We start from the raw sequence: 25,638 nt of genomic DNA on the forward strand, positions 1-25,638 counted from the left end.
ATGCTGTCTACAAGAGACCCACTTCAGACCTAGGGACACATACAGACTGAAAGTGAAGGGATGGAGAAAGATATTCCATGCAAATGGAAATCAAAAGAAAGCTGGAGTAGCAATACTCATATCAGATAAAATAGACTTTAAAATAAAGACTATTACAAGACACAAGGAAGGACACTACATAATGATCAAGGGATCAATCCAAGAAGAAGATACAACAATTATAAATATGTATGCACCCAACATAGGAGCACCTCAATACATAAGGCAACTGCTAACAGCTATAAAAGAGGAACTCGACAGTAACATAGTAATAGTGGGGGACTTTAACACCTCACTTACACCAATGGACAGATCATCCAAACAGAAAATTAATAAGGAAACACAAGCTTTAAATGACACAATAGACCAGATAGATTTAATTGATATTTATAGGACATTCCACCCAAAACCAGCAGATTACACTTTCTTCTCAAGCGCATACGGAACATTCTCCAGGACAGATCACAGCTTCGGTCACAAATCAAGCCTCAGTAAATTTAAGAAAATTGAAATCATATCAAGCATCTTTTCTGACCATAATGCGGTGAGATTAGAAATCCATTACGAGCAAAAAACGTAAGAAACACAAACACATGGAGGCTAAACAATACTAAATAATCAAGAGATTACTGAAGAAATCAAAAAACACCTAGAGACAGATGACAATGAAAACACGATGATCCAAAACCTATGGGATGCAGCAAAAGCAGTTCTAAGAGGGAAGTTTATAGCTATACAAGCCTACCTAAAGAAACAAGAAAAATCTCAAATAAACAATCTAACCTTACACCTAAAGAAACTAGAGAAAGAAGAACAAACAAAACCCAAAGTTAGCAGAAGGAAGGAAATCATAAAGATCAGAGCAGAAATAAATGAAATAGAAACAAAGAAAACAATAGCAAGGATCAATAAAACTAAAAGCTGTTCTTTGAGAAGATAAAGAAAATTGATAAACCATTAGCCAGACTCATCAGGAAAAAGAGGGAGAGGACTTAAATCAATAAAATGAGAAATGAAAAAGGAGAAGTTACAACAGACACTGCAGAAACACAAAGCATCCTAAGAGACTACTACAAGCAACTCTATGCCAATAAAATGGACAACCTGGAAGAAATGGACAAATTCTTAGAAAGGTATAACCTTCCAAGACTGAACCAGGAAGAAATAGAAAATATGAACAGACCAATCACAAGTAATGAAATTGAAACTGTGACTGAAAATCTTCCAACAGACAAAAGTCCAGGACCAGATGGCTTCACAGGTGAATTCTATCAAACATTTAGAGAAGAGCTAACACCCATCCTTCTGAAACTCTTCCAAAAAATTGCAGAGGAAAGAACACTCCCAAACTCATTCCATGAGGCCACCATCACCCTGATACCAAAACCAGACAAAGATACTACAAAAAAAGAAAATTACAGACCAATATCACTGATGAATATAGATGCAAAAATCCTCAACAAAATGTTAGCAAACAGCGGCACAGGGGCCGCGACTTCCCGGCCGGAGGTGTATCTCCATGAATAACTTAAATGACCCCCCAAATTGGAATATCCGGCCCAGTTCCAGGGCTGATGGGGATGATGGAAGCAGATGGAATTATGCCCTGTTGGTTCCAATGCTGGGATTGGCTGCTTTTCGTTGGATTTGGTCTAGGGAGTCCCGAAAAGAAATAGAAAAAGAGAGGGAAGCATACCATCAGAGAACAGCTGCCTTCCAGCGGGACCGCGAAGCCAAGTACCATGCCACGATCTCAGAAAGTCGGCGGGCCGTGGCACAGTTGCCCCTGGAACTTGAAAAGGAACAAAACAGAACGACTAGCTACGGAGAAGCCCTCATCTCTCAGGGGCGCAAGATGGTAGAAGAGAAGAAGCTTCTGGAACAGGAGCGGGCTTGGGTCCTGCAGGAGAAGGGGCAGCCCTTGCGGAGTGCATACCTGAGCTGCCTGGACAAGGAGGAGGACTGGCAATGGAGAGCCAGGCTTCTGCTGAGAGAGTTCGAGGACGCTCTCACAGAAAGAGCATCTACTGCAGTCTGGTTCTCCCTCGCCACAAGCGGCTGGAGATCAAGAAGAGCTTGCTGGTCCGAGCTCCACTGACCCAGTTGCTGCTGACCTAGAGATGGCGGCTGGCCTGACTGACATATTCAAGCACGACACGTACTGTGGTGACGTCTGGAATACCAACAATCGCCACAATGGGAGGCTTATGTGGCTGTATCTCAGATATTGGGAACTAATGGTCGAACTGAAGAAGTTTAAGAGCGTGGAGAGAGCCATACTGGAAAAGTAAGACAGGAGTGAATGGCTCAGCGTCAGACCAGTGTGTGTTCTGGGTTACCCGATGTTTTCCTTCTGCCAGCGCTCCCTGTGTTGTGGCCACACATGCACACAGCCACCTCTCAGCAGTGGCCTTCCACTCCCGCCACCCTCCGAACTCTCTGTCCCCCTCAGCAGCTGAGGACGCAGTTTCTCAGGAGCATTTTTTAAGCTGTCAATATTTTATTAAGCAGAACAGTATAACCTCATAGCTTTAGGGAAAAACTGTTTCTAAGAATGTGAAATATAATATTCATCCTTACTATAAGTCATTTTTTTGTCTGTTTTTATCACTCCCTAAATTCTTTTTTCTCCTCAAATTATTTTTCTCTCTCCTAAAATTACAGTTATAAGTTGTCAGGTAGTGGATAGGACTGCCTAATAGATGAGAAAGGAAGGTAGTGATACTGTCAAGGTTTTGTGGTATTTTGAAGCTCTTTCCCACCAAAGGGGAAAAAGTGTTTCTTATTTCCAGTTGATGCCCTTGTGTGTGTTTATGAGCAATGACATATAATTAAAACACCTCAATTTAAAAGCAAAAAAAAAAAAAAAAAAAATGTTAGCAAACAGAATCCAACAACACGCTAAAAGGATGATACACCATGATCAAGTAGGATTTATCCCAGGGATGCAAAGATTCTTCAAAATACACAAATGAATCAATGTGATACACCACATTAACAAATTGAAGAATAAAAACCATACGATCATCTCAATAGATGCAGGAAAAGCTTTTGATAAAATTCAACACCCATTTATGATAAAAACTCTCCAGAAAATGGGCACAGAGGGAAGCTACCTCAACATAATAAAGGCCATATACAACAAACCCACAGCAAACATCATTCTCAATGGTGAAAAACTGAAAGCATTTCCTCTGAGATCAGGAACAAGACAAGGATGTCCACTCTCACCCCTATTATTCAACATAGTTTTGGAAGTCCTAGCCAATAAGAGAAGAAAAAGAAATAAAAGGAATATAAATTAGAAAAGAAGAAGTAAAACTGTCACTGTTTGCAGATGACATGATACTATACATAGAGAATCCTAAAGATGCCTTGAGAAAACTACTAAAGCTAATCAATGAACTTGGTAAAGTTGCAGGATACAAAATTAATGCACAGAAATCTCTTGAATTTCTATACACTAATGATGAAAAATCTGAAAGAGAAATTAAGGGAACACTCCCATTTACCACTGCAACAAAAGGAATACAATACCTAGGAATAAACCTACCGAGGGAGACAAAAGACCTGTATGCAGAAAACTATAAGACACTGATGAAAGAAATTAAAGATGATACCAACAGATGGAGAGTTATACCATGTTCTTGGATTGGAAGAATCAATATTGTGAAAATGACTATACTACCCAAAGCAATCTACAGATTCAATGCAATCCCTATCAAATTACCAATGGCCTTTTTTATGGAACTAGAACCAAAAATCTTAAAATCTGTACAGAGACACAAAAGACCCCGAATAGCCAAAGCAGTCTTGAGGGAAAATAACGGAGCTGGAGGAATCAGACTCCCTGACTTCAGACTATACTACAAAGCTACAGTAATCAAGACAATATGGTACTGGCACAAAAACAGAGACATAGATCAATGGAACAAGATAGAAAGCCCAGAGATAAAGCCACCCACCTATGGTCAACTAATCTATGACAAAGGAGGCAAGGATATACAATGGAGAAAAGACAGTCTCTTCAATAAGTGGTGCTGGGAAAACTGGACAGCTACATGTAAAAGAATGAAATTAGAACACTCCCTAACACCATACACAAAAATAAACTCAAAATGGATTAGAGACCTACAGGTAAGGCCAAACACTATAAAACTCTTAGAGGAAAACATGGGAAGAACACTCTTTGACATAAATCACAGCAAGGTCTTTTCTGATCCACCACCTAGAGTTATGAAAATAAAAACAAAAATAAACAAACGGGACATAATGAAACTTAAAAGCTTTTGCACAGCAAAGGAAACCATAAACAAGACAAAAAGACAACCCTCAGAATGGGAGAAAATATTTGCAAATGAATCAACGGACAAAGGATTAATCTCCAAAATATATAAACAGCTCATGCAGCTCAATATTAAAAAAACAAACAACCCAATCCAAAAATGGGCAGAAGACCTAAATAGACATTTCTCCAAAGAAGACATACACATGCCCAAGAAGCACATGAAAAGCTGCTCAACATCACTCATTATTAGAGAAATGCAAATCAAAACTACAATGAGGTAGCACCTCACACCAGTTAGAATGGGCATCATCAGAAAATCTACAAACAACAAATGCTGGAGAGGGTGTGGAGAAAAGGGGACCCTCTTGCACTGTTGGTGGGAATGTAAATTGATACAGCCACTCTGGAGAACAGTATGGAGGTTCCTTAAAAAACTAAAAATAGAAGTACCATATGATCCAGCAATCCCACTACTGGGCATATACCCAGAGAAAACCATAATTCAAAAAGACACATGCACCCCAATGTTCACTGAAGCACTATTTACAATAGCCAGGTCACGGAAGCAACCTAAATGCCCATCGATAGATGAATGGATAAAGAAGATGTGGTACATATATACAATGGAATATTACTCAGCCATAAAAAGGAACGAAATTGGGTCATTTGTAGAGACGTGGATGGATCTAGAGACTGTCATACAGAGTGAAGTAAGTCAGAAAGAGAAAAACAAATATCGTATATTAACGCATATATGTGGAACCTAGAAAAATGGTACAGATGAACCGGTTTGCAGGGCAGAAATTGAGACACAGATGTAGAGAACAAACGTACGGACACCAAGGGGGGAAAGCGGCAGGGGGGTGTGGTGGTGGTGTGATGAATTGGGCGACTGGGATTGACATGTATTCACTGATGTGTATAAAATGGATGACTAATAAGAACCTGCTGTATATAAAAAAAATACAGTGTAATAATAAAATTAATTAATTAATTTTAAAGTATGAAACGTAAATCATCTTTCAATCATTAATAAATCAATTTAAGTTGTCTCCTGTGAATGCTCCCACACATATACAGAGAAATACTGCCTTTGTCAGTATCCCACATTAAAATCTTAAATAGATGGAGTCTAGCGTAATTCTTTTTTTTCTTTTTAAATCACTTCCTACAATATACAGAAACACATAAGACACAAAGAAAGCTAAGGAAGCTCTCAGTCCCAGAGTTGGTAGTATAGGAGGAGTTGAAGAAAATGAGACTTTCCAGTCTCCCAGGGAAAGAAGGGGTGAGAGGACACAGAACATCACTGGGCCCCTGGTGGTGAGTCCGGTGCTGGGCCCATGCACAGCCTAGTTCTCTACCAAAGGGAAGTGCCAATTTTCCTTGCCATGGCCCTGGCCTTGCTCCCATGCTCATCCTCCAGTTTTCAGAAGTTGTCCAGTTCCCAGAATGGCCCCTTCCTTTAGTTCCCTAACATTTTCACTCAGGGGAGAAGGCCGCTTACCCTGTCGTGGTGTCAGAGTCCCGGGGAGTTGTCACCCTGCAGGATGGTGAGAGAATAACTCCCTAGTACCTTGCTGTTTGGTTTCTGTCTGCCGCACTTAGAACCTGAAGATCAAGGAGTGTCGGGGTCTCTCAAGGGCTTGTCCAAGCCCTGGCTGGCTATAGGGGTCTCTGAGGGATGTCCTGTTTCCTCCCTGGAAAACACCTGCTTGGAAGGGAGTCTCAGTCTGATCCTCAAGGGAAAACTGGCTGCCCAGAGGCAAGTCCAGTTGAGAGGATGAAGGTGTCTCTAGGGGCAGAATAGGTTCTGGGGGAAGACTTAATCTGGGGTCTTCAGTCTCAAATACGTCACTCAGCTGTTTCACCAGTGGGTTTGGGGGCTTTCCGCTGGTCTTCATAGGTGTCCGTGCAATGCCAAGGGTAGGAGAACGGGGATCCGAGTCCTGGGCCTGCTTAGGACCCTCCAGCTGCTCCCCTGCTGGCAGGTTTGGCTGTGGAGAGCTCGCTACCTGGATGGGAGTGCACAAGACACCAGCACTGGGTGAACGCGGGTCTGAAACTCGAGCCAGAAGCTTGTTGTGCGGCGGGCTGCGCTGGAATGACGGGGACGCTCTTGGCTGAGCCCACCTCAACCAGGAGAAATAGGATGGGGCAGGGCCCAGCCCAGGCGAGGAGGGGATGCCGGGCCCCAATTCCACCTTTGCGTACAAAGCAGCTCAATCCTCCTAGCATACTTCTTTATCTAAGCAATACTTAATGGAAATATGTCTCCAACACTACAATTCATATTCACATAATTAGTATGTCAGTGAGAAAATGATGATTGCTTCCTCAGTAGTTACCAAACTAATCATGTTTACAGAGGACTTGGCAACACCAACAGCAAGATTTGATTATAAATTAACAGTGGGAATTTGCCTTCCCTCTGAAACCCACGGGGTGACCTCAGCAGACTCAACCAAGAGAAGCTGAGATCTGTTTATTCTGTTTTCTTTGCTTATTCATCTCTTTAAGAATAATAACTCCGACTAGACAGAAATATGTTGAAACTGTCACTGTAATAAACCTTAATCCTCAATTTTGGGGCTGGATTGCCTTGTACTCCCATATGTATTAGGACCACAGGGCAGAACAACTCTAACTTTCAAATAGAGTGAAAAACCACATGTCCTGGAAGTAATACTGAAATTCTCCAATGATCCAATTTGCCCACTCCTGTGGATCCTTGGCTATTTCTGATCTGAAAGTATAGTTAGTAGAATCAAGGTATCACTTAAAATAATCAGGCAGAAAAATGTAGGGAACAGATAGGGATGAAGAGAGGCAGTATGAAAAGAAAGAAAAGTAAAAGTATGAAAGGGATTGTGTGAGCATTCATGTACACACAATGTTAGGCAACAGGGAACAGTCAAAGGAAGTAAAGGCAGCAGTGGGGAGAGGGGAAAAAGGGAAGATGAGGATAAGTTCAAAGGAGAAAAACAAGTAATGTATGTAATGCCAAAATAATAAAAATCATATAGGCGTATGATCCTTTATAATTTGTAATATACATACATACCTATAATTGAATAAAAGTTGTTACAGTATACGGTCTTACATTCTAAACAACTGAATATATATGCACACCCTCTACACACACACACGGAAAGCTAAATAAGTCTATCATTAGAATGCTAGTTATCACTGGAATGGAAGTTCCAAGAGAACAGGAAACATACTTGCTCTGCTTACCACTACATCCTCAAAGTCTGACTGGGACATGATAAATGTGCCTAAATATTTGTAGAAGGAAATAAAGAAAAGGGGAACAGAAGTAAAAGAATATAAGAAGAAAATGCGAGGGTACTTGTCTTTAAAAATCAAACATCCACATTTAGGTGACACTGAGTTTCTCTAACACAAAATAACCAATGTAGGACAGCAGATATATTCACCAACTGGTCCAAAGGTTGACTTCTTGCCTCCACATTAGAATATGCATTTCTCCTATTTTAACGTTAATACTAAATCAAAAATATTTTAATATTAATGATTAAATTTTGTATTACTGCTAAAATGGGTATGTCCCGTCATAAAAATATACACAATTACATGGCAGGTAAGTTTCAAGAGTGTTATGCTCATCACTGAAGGAATCATTAAAAATTATTTTAAAAAAATAATATCCCAAAAAATTTAAATGCCAATTTACAACTATTAAATATTTACACAAATTCTCCAGCACACATCTATTGCACGAAGCAAAGTAATTTAATAATTAAATACAAATAAGCAATCCTCTACTTGTAGACTAGCAAGTCTGAAATCCATTTTAACTCAAAGACCTCCCAATGGGTTGATTACAAAGGAAGAATTATAAAGGCACTTAGACTGAGTATTAGAACTGGGGTACAAAAACTGACGGGGGATGGCTGGAAGAACAATAAGCAGAGGCGTAAAAAGTCAAAGGGCTAGGAGACTTCAGCCAGCAAATGTTGGCTGAAAGGCAGACCAAAACTAGAGAAAAGTCAATTAAAATGAGACCAGAAACTCAATAACAACAAAAGCAATCCAACTTAAAAATGGGCAAATAACCTGAATAGACATTTCTCCAAGAAAGATATACAAATGGACAATAAGTACATGAAAAGATGTTCAACATCACTAGTTATTAGGGAAATGGAAATCAAAACCATGAGATAACACTTCACTTCCATTAGGATGGCTATTATCAAAAGACAGAAAATAAGTATTGGCAAGAATGTGGAGAAACTGGAATCCCTGTGCATTGCTGGTGGGAATGTAAAATAGCACAATGCTACAAAAAATAGTATGCAGGTTCCTCAAAACCTTAAACATAAAATTACCACATGATCCAGCAATCCCAGCTCTAGGTATATACCCACAGAATTGGAAGTAGACTCTCACAGAGATAAATGTCCATCCATGCTCATAGTAGCATTAGTCACAACAATCAAAAGGTGGAAGCAACCCAAGTGTTCACATACAGATGAACGGTTAAACAAAATGTGGTACATACATACAATGGAATATTATTCAACCTTAAAAAAAGGAATGAATTCTGATATATGCTACAACAATGAATGAACCTTGAAAACATTATACTAAGTGAAAGAAGCCAGACACAAAAGAACAAATATTGTATGATTCTACTTATCTGAGATGCTTAGAATAGTCAAATTCATAGAGACAGAAAGTAGAACTGTGGTTATGAGGTGCTGGGGGGAGGGGATAATGAGGAGTTATTGTTTAATGTGTACAGAGTTTTAGTTTGGGATGATAAAAATTTCTGTAGTAGACAGTGTGATGTGAATGTACTTAATGCCACTGAATTGTATACTTAAAAATGGTTAAAATGGTATATTTTATGTTATGTGTATTTTACCACAACAAAAAAAAAATTGGGAAAAGAAAGACAAGGAGATATGTCCTGAAATTAGTCATTACTGATCTTAAACGATATACAATTTGAAAAAAGAGAACAGATTATAGAGGATATAGTGGGTTGAAAAGTGGCCCCCAAAAGATATGTCTACATCCTAATCCCCAGAACCTTTGAATGGGACCTCATTTGAAATAAAAAAAAAATCTTTGCAGGAAGAGATCATCCTGGATTATTGGAGTGGGCCCTAAATCCAATGACGAGTGTCCTTTTGAGAGAAAGGCAGAGGGAAATTTGAGACAGACAGAAGAGGAAAATACACAGACACATAGAGGTGAAGGTTAATGTGAAGATACAGGCAGAGACTCAAGTGATGCAGCTACAACCCAAGGAATGCCAAGGATTCCTGGCAGCCAGCCACCAAAAGCTGGAAGAGGCAAAAAATGGAGTCTCCTTTGGAGCCTCTGGAAGGAGTGCTGCCTTGTCAACACCTTCATTTCAAATTTCTGGCCTCCAGAATTGTAAGAGAATAAATTTCTATTGTTTTAAGCCACCAAATTTGCGGTAATTTGTTATGACAGCCCTAGGAAATTACCATAGGGGGTAAAAAGATAAAATGAAAAGTAAGAAAGTAGACTTCATGAGCACAGAACATGTCATTCAAGCCAAAATTTAACTATGTAAAGCGGGAGAAAAAGGGGATCGTGGGCTTCACCCCTAAGTCGCAATTTCTGGCCATACGATGTCTGAGGGCGAAGTGCTGAAGCCCCCCATCAGGTCAGGGCAGGAGTATGGCTGGCACATGCTCCTGGCCAGTGTCTCTAGGATCTGGCACAGCACCCCAACAGGGACACCGAGACATCAGACCACAGAGAAAGGCTGCACCCTGCTATATCAAGCTTTACAAGAGAAGTCGTCATCCAAGACATTCCCATCAAGACATTTTAATTCTGTGAATTAACACTCCCATACCCCTTTGTCCACTCCCTGACAAAATGAAGATACCTGTCCTCTGCCCCCCATGTTAAATGCTTGTGAGTGATCTTCCAATAGGCAGTGGCATGCGCACACACTAAGATGGGCCAGGTGTCTACCCAGTCACATACAGTAGGAACTGGGAGATGGAAGATGTGTAAGTATGCCGTATATAGGTATTACTTAACTGGCACCTCTAACCAAGCCAAGTCTTCCAGAATTTCTCAAGTTGATTTTACTATTAATTGGGCAGGAAGGAGGTCCTGGATTCTTTTTTATTTTTCTTAATTAAAAAAATGGTTGACTCAGTTTTCAATTCTTAGACATGGATATATATATTTTTTTGTATGTCTTTTTTTTTTTTTTTAAAGAAATCATGTTGGATTAGGAGTATACTTGGTTGTAAAAGAGTAGTGTCATGTAATTTGCAATGAGGGAAGCTACTGAGTGTGTTTTACTTTTTAAATCCTTTACTACCTGCTAGAGAGACTACCTCATGGTCAAACAATATGTGGAACTATTTGGTTGGAAGAAATGAGATTTATACTGGAGGAAGCAGAACAGTAATAATCTAAGTCCTGGGTTAAATCCCAGCTCTGGCACTTAGCTAGGCTGTCTTGGATAGTTTAGCTAACCTCACTAACTCAAACTCAAATACATCTAGTTTGAGGATCACCCTAAAAACATTCTAACTAAAAGTACAAAAGATATTTAATAATTAGAAAAGAAATGAGAATTTGTATTGTTGATTTTATGCTGACCTTGTTATATTTCATTTTAGTATTTTCAAACAAACAATTCATGCTATTTTTGTTTCACTTTAGCAAGAGGAATTTATACGTACAAGGAAGATGATACATACTCTACTATATACAATTATATTCCTCAAAGAATTATCTTTCTTTAAGTGGCAGGAAGATTTTTAAATATTTCAGAATAGTACACTATTACCTACACTTGAAATTCAATCCACAATAGCATTGTAATATCAGATATAATTCTAATTTATTCTTCTTCAAATATTCTAAAATGTTGCATTCTTTTTCCTCCCATCCGTTTACTTCACACCTTTCTCCAATCACCCTGAAACCATCTTCTCTTCTCTTCTCTTCTTCACACACACATACTCTCTCTCCTTCCCCCACCTCTTTTCTCCCTTCATTCCTATATCCTTTCTTCTTGAATTGAATACAGCCACTAGAGGGCAATAAGTTTACAAAGATAAATGTACTTATCTATAATGAACTGAGATTCACATAGTAATAAATTTTAAAACTATTATCATCACAAACCATAAAGCATTGGCAATTAGACTTGAATATGCAAGGTATGCATTTAAAACTCTAAAATTTATCCTAGAAAAGGAGTTCATAGAAGCGTATAATAATGTTCAAAAAAGGAATTCCATTTTCTCACTAAGCACTAAAAAGATACGCCTAATTCACTTACACATAGCAATATTAGAAATCAGGATTTTTTTTTTTTTAACATTAGCCAGACCAGAGAAGGAAAAACCAAGAAACAAAAACACAAAAAGGTACAATATGCAGAGGAGGGTAGAAAAGAAGCGATTTCTTCCAAGCCTCCCACTACTACACTCAGAATACGATGAACTGAATAATGTAGTGGGGTTTCCCAACCCTTTCTTCTATTAAAATTATGGGGAAATTTAACAGGTATACTTTTGGGGGAGAAAAACAGCGACCGTAGAGAGAAATACAGACTTCACTTCTTTTCTCCCAATTAAGGATACGAGGCGGGAAAGAAGTTAACAGTCACTAATCCCTGACAGATAATTTTACTATCTTTTGCACAGAACCCAAATTCAAATGAACTTTTTTACTCTATATTTATTTACACTGACATTACATAACGGCAACACTTTTAACACTGACATATTCTTACCCTCATTGGATGTATATCAGCATAAGGAGGTTTTCCTTCCGCCATTTCTATAGAAGTAATGCCAAGGGACCAGATGTCAGCCACACAGTTATAGCCTATTTCTTGAATTACCTCAGGAGCCATCCAAAACGGAGTTCCTATCACAGTATTGCGTTTTGCCATTGTATCCTGCAAAAGCATTACACAGACATAAATATTACTAAAAAAACACTAAGGAAATGTATTTGCCAACATACTCTTTAAACTACATATGTGAAACCCTCAAATACTACAGGTTGTATCTGAAACTGACTATTTTCCTAAAATTTCAACTAGTTGTGACATGACATACTTAGAAACTTTGAATTCTGAAATAACCAAGAGTCCACAAGTAACTTATCTCCACTACCTTCATTAAAGACAGTCATTAAAGATAGTACTATAACAATAAAAGCTACAGAAATGAACAAATGTAGCTTTCCTTTCTGAATATTTAAGCATTTTGATGACAATATATATTTTCATATTCATTCAATGTCTCTTAAATTGTAAATAAAAGTAATAAATAATATGTAAATAATGGCTCCTTCTCCCTGATAATAATGAAGTTATGCATGTCTTTCCATAACCCCCAAAAGATATTATCAAAGTTTAGTCATACTCAAACCTGGACATATAAACCAAAAGTGTTTCCAAAAGTATTACACTTACTGTTAACTGACCAGCAACTCCAAAATCTGCCAATTTTGCATGTCCTTCTGTATTGAGGAGAATATTTCCAGCTTTTATATCTCTGTGTATTTTTCTCATGAAGTGTAAATATTCTAGTCCTTTCAAAGTAGATTTAAGAATAGTTGCAATTTCATCTTCTGTTAACTGGAAAGAAATATTTTTAAAAAACTCAACTGAAATGCCATGTTAGATAAATTCTTACAAGAGAGCACTGTTAACAAGCACTTCTTTCTAAAGATCATTAGCCTCTAGGAAAAGGCTAAAAGGTAAAGTACTGAGAACTTCTGATGAAAGAAAATGTCATCATTCAATTTCTCCTTTCTTTAAAATTATCAATGTCATTCCTAACATGTAACATATCTCAAGAAACAACATGACCCTAAGAAATCACTATTCCCTATATCATCTAACACTGAGGTGGCAATATCGCAGCTATCTGTCCTGAAAAAGTAAATTCAGACACCCTTCCCTGTGGTGCCTCCAATTATTGATGAAAATGGAAACCAACAGTGTTAACATAAAAGAGAGGAAATGAGAAAGGGTGGATTGCCAAGAGTCTCCTGCATGAAGTGTTCACACCAATACCACTCCTCCTCCTTCCAGCCAGGTCATTCCTAATCCACCCAGGTCCTAGATTTCTGACCCTAATAATGAGAACTCAAAAATGGAAATGTCAGAGAAAGACTAGGAAAATGGGAACACGAACAAAGGCTGTCAGGGGAAGGAAAAGGGAGGAGGGAGGAGAAAAGAAGGCCAAGGAGGAGAGAGGAGGGAAAAAAGATTCTTAGTAGTTGTAGCAGTAGAGGCAGTGCTATCTGTACCAGGCATTGTGCTAAGAGTTTTGCATGCATTATCTCATTTATCCTTATAACAACTCTATAAGGTAAATACTATTATTATCACTATTTGACAAATGAAGTTATTACAGAGGTTCAGTAACTTCCTTCTGGTCACACACAAGTAAGATGGAACCAAGATGTGAGTCCTCTCTGATCATAATCTATCTTTTTAACCACCATGCCTCTCTTGACAAACCTTATTCATGTGTAACCTGTGAAAGTCCCTGTTTTTATCAAAAACATCCTCTTAGTTTTTAAATACATCCAAGTAATATCAATAGCTCAGGATAATAAAACCTACTTCACACTATAAGCATAACCACTATAAGCATAACCCAAAGAAATAAGTTGAGAGAAGGGAAAGAATCTCAATTTATACAGAGATAGAGGACATTGCTCTATATGAGAGAGAGAAAGGAAAAAAAAAAAAAAGAAAATCAGAAAGAATTCAAATGCCTCACACACAGTGGGATAACAGGAAGATACAGTAAAAATTGAAAATATAAAGACTATGTAAAATGTGAAAATAACTACTGGAAGAAGCTTGCTTCCACGGCCACCAATCCCGCAGTGGTTCATGCCAAGAAATAACTTGGGTGAACAACTGGATATTCACATGTAAAAAAAACTGAAGTTGGACTCCTACCTCACAGCATATACAAAAATTTACTCAAAATGGATCAACAACCTAAATATGAGTTAAAACCACAAAAGTCTTTGAAGAAAACATAAGGGTAAAACTCCACGACCTTGGGTTGGGCAATGTATCAATGTATCATTAGATACAGCATCAAAAGCACAAGCAACAAGAGAAAAATACAGATAAAACTGAACTTTATCAAAATTAAAAACTTTTGTGCATTAAAGGCCATTATGAAGAAAGTGAAAAGACAACCCACAGAATGGGAGAAAGTATTTGCAAAGCATATATCTGATTAAGAGTCTGGAATCCAGAATATATAAAGAACTCTTCTAACTCAACCAAGAAAAGACAAACAATCCCAATGGCAAAAGACTTGAATAGACATTTCTCCAAAGAAGATATACAAATGGTCACACATGAAAAGACAGATGTTCAACATCATCATCATTAGTCATTAGGGAATGCAAATCAAAGCCACAATGAGGTACCACTTTACACCCACTAGGATGGCTATAATAAAATAAAAAAAATAGAAAGTAACAAGTGCTGGCAAGAATGTGAAAAAATTGAAATTCTCATGTATTTCTGGTGCAACCATCGTGGAAAACAATATTTAAGTTCCTTGGAAAGTTTTTTTAAGAAAGTTAACCACACGTGCTTCCCTGGTGGCGCAGTGGTTGAGAATCTGCCTGCCAATGCAGGGAACAGGGGTTCGAGCCCTGGTCTGGGAAGATCCCACATGCCGCGGAGCAACTGGGCCCGTGAGCCACAATTACTGAGCCTGCGCGTCTGGAGCCTGTGCTCCGCAACAAGAGAGGCCGCGATAGTGAGAGGCCCGCACACCGCGATGAAGAGTGGCCCCCGCCTGCCGCAACTAGAGAAAGCCCTCGCAGAGAAACAAAGACCCAACACAGCCATAAATAAAATAAATTAATTAATTAAAAAAAAAAAAAGAAAGTTAACCACAGAATTACCATATGACCCAGCAATCCCACTCCTAGGTAAATACTCAAAAGAATTGAAAACTGGTACTCAAACAAACATGTACATGAATGTTCATAGTACTACGCACAATGGCCAAAATGTTGAAACAACCCAAATATCTATCAGCAGATGAATGGATAAACAAATTATGGTATACACATACAATGGAATGGAATATTATTCAGTCATGAAAAGGAATAAAGTATGGACCTCAAAAACATTAAGCTGGGCATAAAAGGGCACATATTGTATGATTCCATTTATATGAAATATTCAGAATAGGTAAATCCATAGAGAAAGAAAGCAAACTGGTACTTGCCAGGAGCTAGGGGAAGAGGGGGAATGGGGAGAAACTGCTTAATGAATAGAGGTTGATGAAAATATTTTGGAACTAGACAGAGGTAGTAATTACACAACATTGTGAATGCACTAATGCCAAGGAATTTTTCACTTTGAAATGGTAAATCTTATGTTATATGAATTTCACCTCAATTAAAAAAAAAAAAAAAACCCTTATCATGTTAAAATTTCTAAGCAAATTGCCAGGTGGTTTACCTTTGAATACAACACCAACATATATTCTCATAAAGTATTGTACAGATCATGCAAAGCTTCGCAGGTCATGGGTAAGGAGTCTGGATTATTTGAAAATTCTAATACTTCCAGGAACTGATTCTCTACCTCAGACCAGATGGTCTGACTTCATGGTCCACAGAGAGCAAGCGGTATGTTCTGAAGCTGCACTATCCAATACAGTAGCTCCCCAGCATTTGAAACGTAGCTAACCCAAACTGAGATATGCTATAAATGTAAAATATACACCAAAGTTCAAGGCCTAGTACCAAAAGAGAATGTAAAGTATCTCATTAATAACTTACATACTGCTTACACTTTTACATGATATGTATATATTAATTATATTAATTATTTTATTTTAAATCTGTTAATGTTTAATATAAGCTATTGATATTAATAAAATATTATTAGATGTTATAACATTAATATTACATATTAATATATTTAATACATTATTAAAATTAACTTCACCTATTACTTTTTTTTTAAATGTGGATGCTAGAAAGTTTAGAAATACATATGTGGCTCATGTTATGTTTGTACTGAACAGTAGTGCACTAAGAAAAGGGTCCACAAGAGCAGAGATCTTTGGTTCACCGATGTATCCACAATGCTTGGAACCATGCCTGGCATACAGTTAGCACTCAATAAATAATTAATGAATGGGTACAGACTTGCAGTTACTAAAAGAAAAGAGATATTCACATCTGATGTTCCCAGTTTTTTTAATTAGTGGTGCAGCCACGGTGGGGGAGTGGAGGCAGGAGTGCTGCTGAGGGCCATCACACCACACCACACCACTGCAGAGGTATGCAAGGTGATGGTGCTGTCATATGGGCCTGGGTTCTCTCCCCTCTCCCTATTCCACATTCCTGGATAAAGATTAAAGAGCTCGGGGTGTTACAAAAGCAGTACCAGTCCAAAAAACTGTGTCGTGTTTAGTTACTTCAATGCTGACCTTTTCAGTTACCTAGACCTCAATTTTTATCCTCTTGGCATTCCACTATTTCCAACCAATAAGTCACTAATCCTTCATTAACTCCTTGATTTGTTGTCTCTGCTCCTGTACCCTATATTTCAGAGCTGCATTAGAGAAAGTTCAGAATTAAATGGACCTACTATACTTCAAGGTCTCAGGATCTACCTGATTTCAGTGCTGTAAAGCATTGAATGCTGTAAAGCATTTGCCACTGGACAAATCCACAGCAAGACTAAAGGAAGACTATATTAGGAAGACTATAAAGGAAGACTATATCAGTATATTACACTGATTCATGCACTGCCTGGCTTTGCTAGAAGACTTCAAAAGTTCATTCCAACTCTGATTTTATAACATATTAACAAAAGATCTTCATAGTCTTTTCTTAACAAAAGACTATAATAAATAATAAATTCACACTAATTTGGACATCCATTTTTATGCTTTCAACAAGTATCTACTTCACTGGCTCTCTCGTGTAAGTCCTGTTAAAGGTGCTGGGTATACAGTGGTGAAGAAACTGACTGTCCTAGTTTGTACAAAGCTTACAAGAATACCTGAGGCCACAGCCTCTATTTGGCCCTGAATTATTAAAGGTGGAGAGGACTGATCTGAAGCAAACGTGTAAAGTTTCTAAAGCCCCTCTCCCATTATGCTTTTCTCCCCCTACTTCAGGGGGTCATTTCATATCTTCCCCTAATCAAAAAAAATGATGCAATATCCAACCATTCATACCAGTACATGGATAAGTCTTAATTTAAAATTATTTGTGTACAGTATTATTTTAACAATCCACTTGAATATTAAGGCTCAAATGTGGTATCTGCACTTTAAGCCTTTTAACTTCAATTACAAAATGAAAGGTTTCTCTCCCTCAATAAAATCATTTTAAACAATAATAAACAAGTAAACAAATATTTTCTAGAACACAGAAATATAATGTTGACTTAAATTTTTATATTACTTTACAGTTATAGAGTATTTTATGTGCATTTCACACAATTAAATAAACAGAAACACTTTATCATCCCTTTCTATAGATGAGGAAACAAATTCAGAGAAATTGAGTGCTCTGTCAAACACAACTATTTAAGGGGCAAGCCCACGTATCTTCTGACTCTATAGTAGTGGGACAGTCTATACGCTACAGACTATCACATCACTGCCAGATGTCACAAACATGAATATATGAATTAGTCTCAATATAAGAAAATAGGGAGTTGCAAGGCTTGTTCCAAAGGTGATATTCAAAATATGTATTTGACAAAGAGTAAAAGCAATGTCTAATCAGAACAGTCACGAGCCATAAAGCCAAACAGTCAGAACAGCTACACTGGTTAACAACAGTAAGAATAGATACCAGCCAGAAACAAACAGTAAAACTGAATAGCAGCCCTGTGTATCAGGCAGAAGGCCTACCTCATCTTAGCATTCAAATCTGAATTATTTTAAATGGTGTGCCAGCCAAACAAAACAAGTATACCTGTAAATGAACTCAGCAAGTAAGCAGACTCACCTAGCTTGAAAAGTAACCTTAACTGAAGACATCAGAGGTAGCTTTCTGAGTATTTTATTGAAAACAGATGCTTAATCCCGCCAAAAAGAACACATAGATGAATTATTTAAACATTTTAAAAACAGTTAAATAAAAGTAAACAAAAATCAAAGTAAGTATCAAATCAGTAGGCAAGAAGAGTTTCTAATCAAAAAAAGGAAAGAATTATGAGAATTTATTAGCTTTGTCTGCATAAAAACTATAAGCTTAGAAAACAGAAAAATATTCACAGCAAATACAGTAAGATACTTACTATACAGAATTATTTAGAACGTAAAGAGCTCACAAATCCTTCAGAAAAACAATAAAATCTCAATAAATAAATAGGCAAGGAAATGAATATGCAATTCACAAAACTTACAATAGGGCTAGTTAACATACATGAAAAATATTAAACTGCACTAATTATCAAAGAAAAGCAAATTAAAATAATGAAGCATCAATTATAAAATTATCCCATACAGGTCACAATGTTGCTCAGAATAACATGTGTGGCATGTATAAGAGTATAAGCCAGGTGTAACAGTGATCTAAGAAAGTATATTTTCCAAAAAGCCCTAGAAAACAATCATTCTCTGAAAAAACATTTATTAAGCACCTGCTCTACGTTGAATTTAAAACGTCTCTAACCTAACCTCATGGAGTTCCAACCTAGCATGAAAGACAGACTTATAAACTACTATAAAAAGCACTTTCAAAGTGAAATGGAACCACAATGGAGAGCGATTAATTAGGGAAGGAAAGAGGAACTGGCACTAAAATTAGGCTTTGAATAAGAAAAGTAGTTCCCTGTCCAGAGAAAGGAAAGACCATCAGTAGAGTAACTAAAATAATTAACTGAAGAATAGAAATATGATAGTTATGAAGTGGCACTCAGATATCAAGTGAGGCCCATTTTCCTTCCTTCCACTAAGATGAGAAAAATGGTAAAAAGTGATGGGCCAAACAAACACATGAATGGATGCTCACCATCACTAATCATTAGAGAAATGCAAATCAAAACTACAATGAGGTATCACCTCACACCAGTCAGAATGGCCATCATCAAAAAATCTAGAAACAATAAATGCTGGAGAGGGTGTGGAGAAAAGGGAACACTCTTGCACTGTTGGTGGGAATGTAAATTGATACAGCCACTATGGAGAACAGTATGGAGGTTCCTTAAAAAACTAAAAATAGAACTACCATACGACCCAGCAATCCCACTACTGGGCATATACCCTGAGAAAACCATAATTCAAAAAGAGTCATGTACCACAGTGCTCATTGCAGTTCTATTTACAATAGCCACATGGAACCAACCTAAGTGTCCATCGACAGATGAATGGATAAAGATGTGGCACATATATACAATGGAATATTACTCAGCCAAAAAAAGAAACGAAATTGAGTTATTTGTAGTGAGGTGGATGGACCTAGAGTCTGTCATACAGAGTGAAGTTAAGTCAGAAAGAGGAAAACAAATACCGTATGCTAACACATATATATGGAATCTAAAAAAAAAAATGGTCTGAAGAACCTAGGGGCAGGACAGGAATAAAGACGCAGACATAGAGAATGGACTTGAGGACACGGGAAGGGGGAAGGGTAAGCTGGGACAAAGTGAGAGAGTGGCATGGACATATATACACTACCAAATGTAAAATAGATAGCTAGTGGGAAGCAGCCGCATAGCACAGGGAGATCAGCTCGGTGCTTTGTGACCACCTAAAGGTGTGGGATAGGGAGGGCGGGAGGGAGACGCAAGAGGGAGGGGATATGGGGATATATGTATATGTATAGCTGATTCACTTTGTTATACAGCAGAAACTAACACAGCATTGTAAAGCAATTACACTCCAATAAAGATGTTAAAAAAAAAAGACTATAGGAACAAAAAGCAGATCAGTGGTGGCCAGAGATTAAGTGTGGAGAGAGGGGTGACTATAAACACACAGCAGGACTGGGTGTTGGGGGGTGTGGGGCTGTCTGTTCTATATCTTGATTTCAGTGGTACTCACAAGACTTTATACACTTGTCAAAAATCTTAGAACTGTACACCCCAAAATGTGAAGTTTTCTGTACATAAATTTAAAAAGAAAGTGCACTGAATCTTATTAAATTGGCTTCTATAAGAAATGGAGTTTGGAGAAAGAAAAAAAAAAGTGATGGGCCAAATTTCAGCCTTGTAAGTGTCAAAATGCAGGTAAATCTTAGCAAATTTGGAGCAAAAAATACTTACTTGGTCTCTTTGAAATATCAATGGTAGCAAATGAACTTTGGAAAAGAACAATATCTATATCAACACTTAAACCACTCTACATGTATTTTGTGTCACTAATGGAGACTAGGAAAGGAAAGAGAGCAGGCCTTCCTAGATGTAGGCCTTGATCTAGATGCTTATTTCATATCTTTTGGACACATACGGACTATTTGGGGTGGAGGGGGAAGGGAGTTAGTTGACAGTCATTTTCCTAAACAGAGTTTTGTTTTCAAACAATCTTTAAATGCTTTTAACAAATTTCATTTGCATACAAACACAACCAGTTACCAAATAGATTTCTTTTTGGCAACAGAGAGAAGTACTTCTTCCCATTACTATAAAAATTTTAAGTAGTATCTTTTTTATTTCTATGACTTTTCATCAGATAGATTTCAAAATCGTGAGTTTTATATTGAAAATACTTAGGGAGAAAAGAAAAACACAAAAGAGAGGATCTGCTTTATACAGAAAGAGGTAACATAAGATTTTAGTTCTAAGATGGAAAATGCTTAGATCCATTCTCAAACCACAGCTAACACTTCTTTTAGTAGTATCTGTCAAGAATCCTTTCCAATGAAAAACTTTATCAACAGAGTACTTCACTTGTGGATTTAATTAGGTTATCATCAATACAATACAGATTTGATTTTATTTCTGTCACTATACAAATGGAGCAATGTCATTTTAAAATCATTTGAATCATATTTTAGAGTCTAGTTTAAAAAAAAAAAAAGGAGGACGGGAGAGAGATACTACACCATGAATGAAATATTCAGTAATCAGAGATGGAAATAAGACTTTATAGCTGAGCTAATACATTAAAAGACGGAAGTCTACATCTGGTTTCAATACTGGTATGAATTCATTGGCAAATTTAAAAAGAATCCCATTGTACAAAAACAAAAAGATGGTTTTGATAGGCTTTAGTCCTCTGATTACTTTTGTTTCTAGAGTCATATGATTAGTACAATAATATGATACATTTAATATGTCACTGTGTGTATGGTTTTGATAAAAATGCACCCACCAAGGAGTCTCAAGAGCACATGCACAAGCTGTTTTAAAATACACGGACTGCCTTCATGTTTTTACTTTAGTAAAAACAAATTCAAGGGAGGCTTTGTAAGTTCATACAAAATTAAGAATTTTAACTTTCTAAACATGAATCTTTGACAATCTTAGCTAAATCCTGCCTGTTTGACATAATTATTTATGCATATAAAATAATACATTAATTCTATATTTAGTACTTACTATCTATTAAGGAAACAAACCAAAAAATGAGACATAGTTCCCCTTTTCAAGTGCCATAGACAGACAGATAACTATAGAAACTTTATTACCAAATTGTAAGTTTTAACTTGCACAGTGACTTTTCATAAAGTTTTGAAAACCATTTGAGCAAAACTCACCAGTGTAATCCTTACATGGTCTTTTAAGGCCTGGATGAAATCTCACCTCTTTCAAGAAATCACCCTTTATTCCCCAAGTAAGGATTTATCTGTCCAGTGATGATAATGATAATATCAACAACTCACACGTACTGAGTTTTTACTATACCAGCCACATTACAGGTATCATTTCATTTAATATCCAAACACAACAACAGACGGTAGGCGCCAACAAAATTTACTGAGAGCCTGTTACACTGTCCTTGCCTTCGTGGTGCTTGTAATTTAGTGGGGAAGGAAGGGAACAAGAACAAATAATTACAATATTAAAAAATGCCTGCTACAACAAGATTAGGTATAGGAGCACTCCAGGACAGCAGTTTCTAAGGTGATTATACATCAGAACCAGTACTCTTAAAATAAAATCCAAATCATATACTTTAACCCTCAAGGCCTTGAATGATACAGTTCTGGCAGCCTTGACAATCTCACCACACCACTCTCCCCATCCAAGGAAGTCTTCACAGAGGAGGTGACTTTTGAGCTGACTCTTGAAGAATGAACAAAGTTTGTCAGGAGACAAAAGAGGGAATGAAATACTAGGTATGGGTAAAGGGAATGGGCACAAAAATAAACGAAATCCAGTACCAGTTCTTTGTGTCTGACTGTAACATGTATGGGAAAACAGTGCAGAATGCAAAGGTAGGTTAGGGTCAATTCTGCTTTATGTGCCTACACATATTTAAATGGAAAGATGGTATGACTGTACCTCAAATTTTAAGAAGGAAACTGTGACAGTAGACTCTCAGCCAAAGACTAAAAGTAGGTAAGCTAGTGTGGAGAATGTAATAATAAAATCATTTACAGTAATAGTAGTAGTAGCAGCAGCAGCAACTGCAGTAGTAGCTAATAGGTATGTAAACTTGCTTAAAATCCCAATGGATTTTTTAGTCAAAATTTCTAATTTTGAGATGAAGAGATGTCAAAGCATGCAGTTAAGCAGGAAGGCACTGAAAGCAAAATCCAAAATTCTTTCTTTCATAATTCAAACTGAAATTGCCTAAGCACTAAAAAATAACATAGGGCTTAGGTAGCACCCTCTCAACCAAAAAAAAAAAGAATTGTCATTAAAAATGAACATGCCCTCTAACCCAGTAATTCCATTTTTCAGGTATCCAATGGCCATCACAACACAGGTATACCAATACATACCTACGAAAGTTTCCTGCAGCTTTGATTACAACAACAAAAATTGGTGAGTTGGAACTCATTTTATCCAAAGTACTGAAAAAAATACATTCTGTTACATACACACAGACCTATATGTACTGGTATGGGAAGATCTCTGGGATACATCAGAAGTTTAAAAAAGAAAAAAAAAAAAAAGGCAAGGTATAGAACACCACATATGCAGTATAAATCCCTTGTTTAAAACAAAATATGTGCCAAAAGAAGCCACAAGAAACTGCTAACTGACATCTCCTCCAGGAAGTAAAACTAAGGGGTGAGTAAGGAGATGCTAAGTTCCTCTTCTGTACTATTTGGAATTTTTACAATGTGCTCATATTACTTTTTTTCCCCTTAATTTATATAATTAAAATGGGAGGAGTTTACACATTCTGGCTAAAAGTTTAAAGAATTATGCAATACTGTTTTAAAAGATCTCCATCTAAAACTGTTAAAATTAGAGATTTGCTACCTAAGGAGCTGAATTTCCATTTTCTGGAAAATTAACTTACATACATTTCTTGACTTCCTAAGATTAAATAATATTTCACTGTATAAGACAACAATCTTTTAATATGTTTTTCTAATACTAGAGAATATCCATTTCAACAAATATCATAAAATTCTTAAATCACTATTAAAAACTAAATACCATCTTTTTAAGTTTTTGCCTTAATAGTAATTAAATACAATTTACATTTGTATAGAACTTTATAGGTTACAAAATGCTCTGACACTCATCATTTTTGTTCCTCACAAGAAAACAATGAGGTAGATAAGGCAAGTAATATGATATTAGGTCCATTTTAGGATTAGGCATCTGAAGTTTAAAGGAGTTACACAATGTACCCAGGGTCACAGAGCTAACACATAACAACCCAGGAACTGATGTTTGGTTTTCTGATTCCACATCCAGGAGTCCTTCCACTAAACCACATCATTCCAAATAACCACTGTCACAGTGCACTAAGGGTCAGGCTTATGACAGGGAGGGAGGGCTCATCGTAGATCTGGCAGTGACGGGCAGTCTGCCAGGAGAGGAATGTACAATATAAAAATAAAGTGCACGAAGGTGGGCCTGACTTATGAAAGGGAAATAGAACTGGGAGAAATGCCAAGAAATATAGCAACTAAGGTGAAGACTGGGCAGCTTACCAATAAGGGAAGCCAAGGAAATACTTTTGTAAGTTTAATTTACTTAGTTAAGGTAGAAGAGAAAGTCTATTGGAGGGACTATTTTGTAATGTGGAAAGATCATAAAGAAAACTGTTTATAATCCAATCAAAAGATTTAGAAAAGATGTAATGGAGCGTGATGTGTATGATGTATTTAATCAGAGATTAAGATGGGGCACATGATCGTTATGAAAAATTCTAAGGGTCTAATCCTACAGTGCATGGTCATGTTAATGCTGTGGCTTGGAACTTTTAAGAGGCATGTATGAAATACACTTAGAACTCAATCTCACTGTATGGGAGACACCAAATAAGGAGCAAGAATTACTTTCCACACAAAAGGACTCACTCTCCTAAGATTCTAGTATAGTACTGAACAGTAGTACCTGTTCAGGTTGAGAAAATCCCTGTAAGAGAAGGGGCCATGGACACCACAACTAAAAACAGGGTTAGGCCACCATGGTCTAAATGAAACCATGGATCTGTAATCCTGAAAAGCAGACTTTCCGAAATTCTTACAGCAAACACTTACTGCTGACACAGAGGAGCAGGCTCCTTGGGATACAGCCCTTACTGTATCTTACTGTGACAAAAGGGAGAAAAGGTTGAGGACCCCACAGTTTTAACTGCCACTGTCAACAGATACATCTTCTAGCACTTAACATTCATTTTGAGAGTTATTTTAGAGGGTTTTGTGTGCACGCACACGTGCATGTGTTTTATTCTTGATATATCTTGTTTTGATTTTAGGTTTGGTAAATACATAGAAATATCTGTTATTTTGGGCCATTCTAACACCCATTCACCCTTCTCCTGCTAACATACCCTCATTTCCCTTTAGGGAATCACTACTTCCCCATCCTCAGGCCATGAATTCTAGCAGTCAGCTCCATCCTAGCTCCAGGTTAGACACATGTCCTAGAGCTACTCCAGTTACCCCATCACATTCCAATGGCCACAGAGAAAGGTACATGACCCATTCAGAAGCAGTGAGGTACAACACTGCTGGGTTTCAACTAGAAAGGTATAATCCAGGTAGCTGCGAGCAGCCATCTTGTCACTATAAGGCAAGAGTCTGAGAGTGGAGTCAATACAGAAGTATCAGGACAAAGAGACGAATCCAAGTAATTCCTTTCACCTTGAATCAAACCATGCATGAAACTAGCTCTGCAAAGATTTTTTGTTATGTGAGCAAATAAATTCCCTTCTTGGCTCAAGCCA

At 37.3% G+C, this 25,638-nt stretch overlaps 1 protein-coding gene and 2 pseudogenes across 2 annotated transcripts in view; 1 reads left to right on the forward strand and 2 right to left on the reverse strand.

Annotated features, from left to right (window-relative positions):
- The window catches only part of STK3 (serine/threonine kinase 3), a 339,874-nt gene that overhangs the window by 218,682 nt on the left and 95,554 nt on the right, over positions 1-25,638 (reverse strand). For both annotated transcript variants that reach the window (XM_061171351.1, XM_061171352.1), the window contains exons 5-6: positions 12,786-12,950; positions 12,096-12,263 (exon numbers count right to left, since the gene is read on the reverse strand). In XM_061171351.1, the coding sequence (XP_061027334.1) occupies positions 12,096-12,263; positions 12,786-12,950 (333 nt within the window). The remainder of the gene's footprint in view (positions 1-12,095; positions 12,264-12,785; positions 12,951-25,638) is intronic.
- LOC133077336 (coiled-coil domain-containing protein 127-like) lies at positions 1,556-2,460 on the forward strand (annotated as a pseudogene).
- On the reverse strand, positions 5,680-6,565 carry LOC133077427 (cell division cycle-associated protein 3-like; annotated as a pseudogene).

This window comes from Eubalaena glacialis, chromosome 17 (assembly GCF_028564815.1).
Source record: "Eubalaena glacialis isolate mEubGla1 chromosome 17, mEubGla1.1.hap2.+ XY, whole genome shotgun sequence".
Classification (NCBI taxonomy): domain Eukaryota; kingdom Metazoa; phylum Chordata; class Mammalia; order Artiodactyla; family Balaenidae; genus Eubalaena; species Eubalaena glacialis.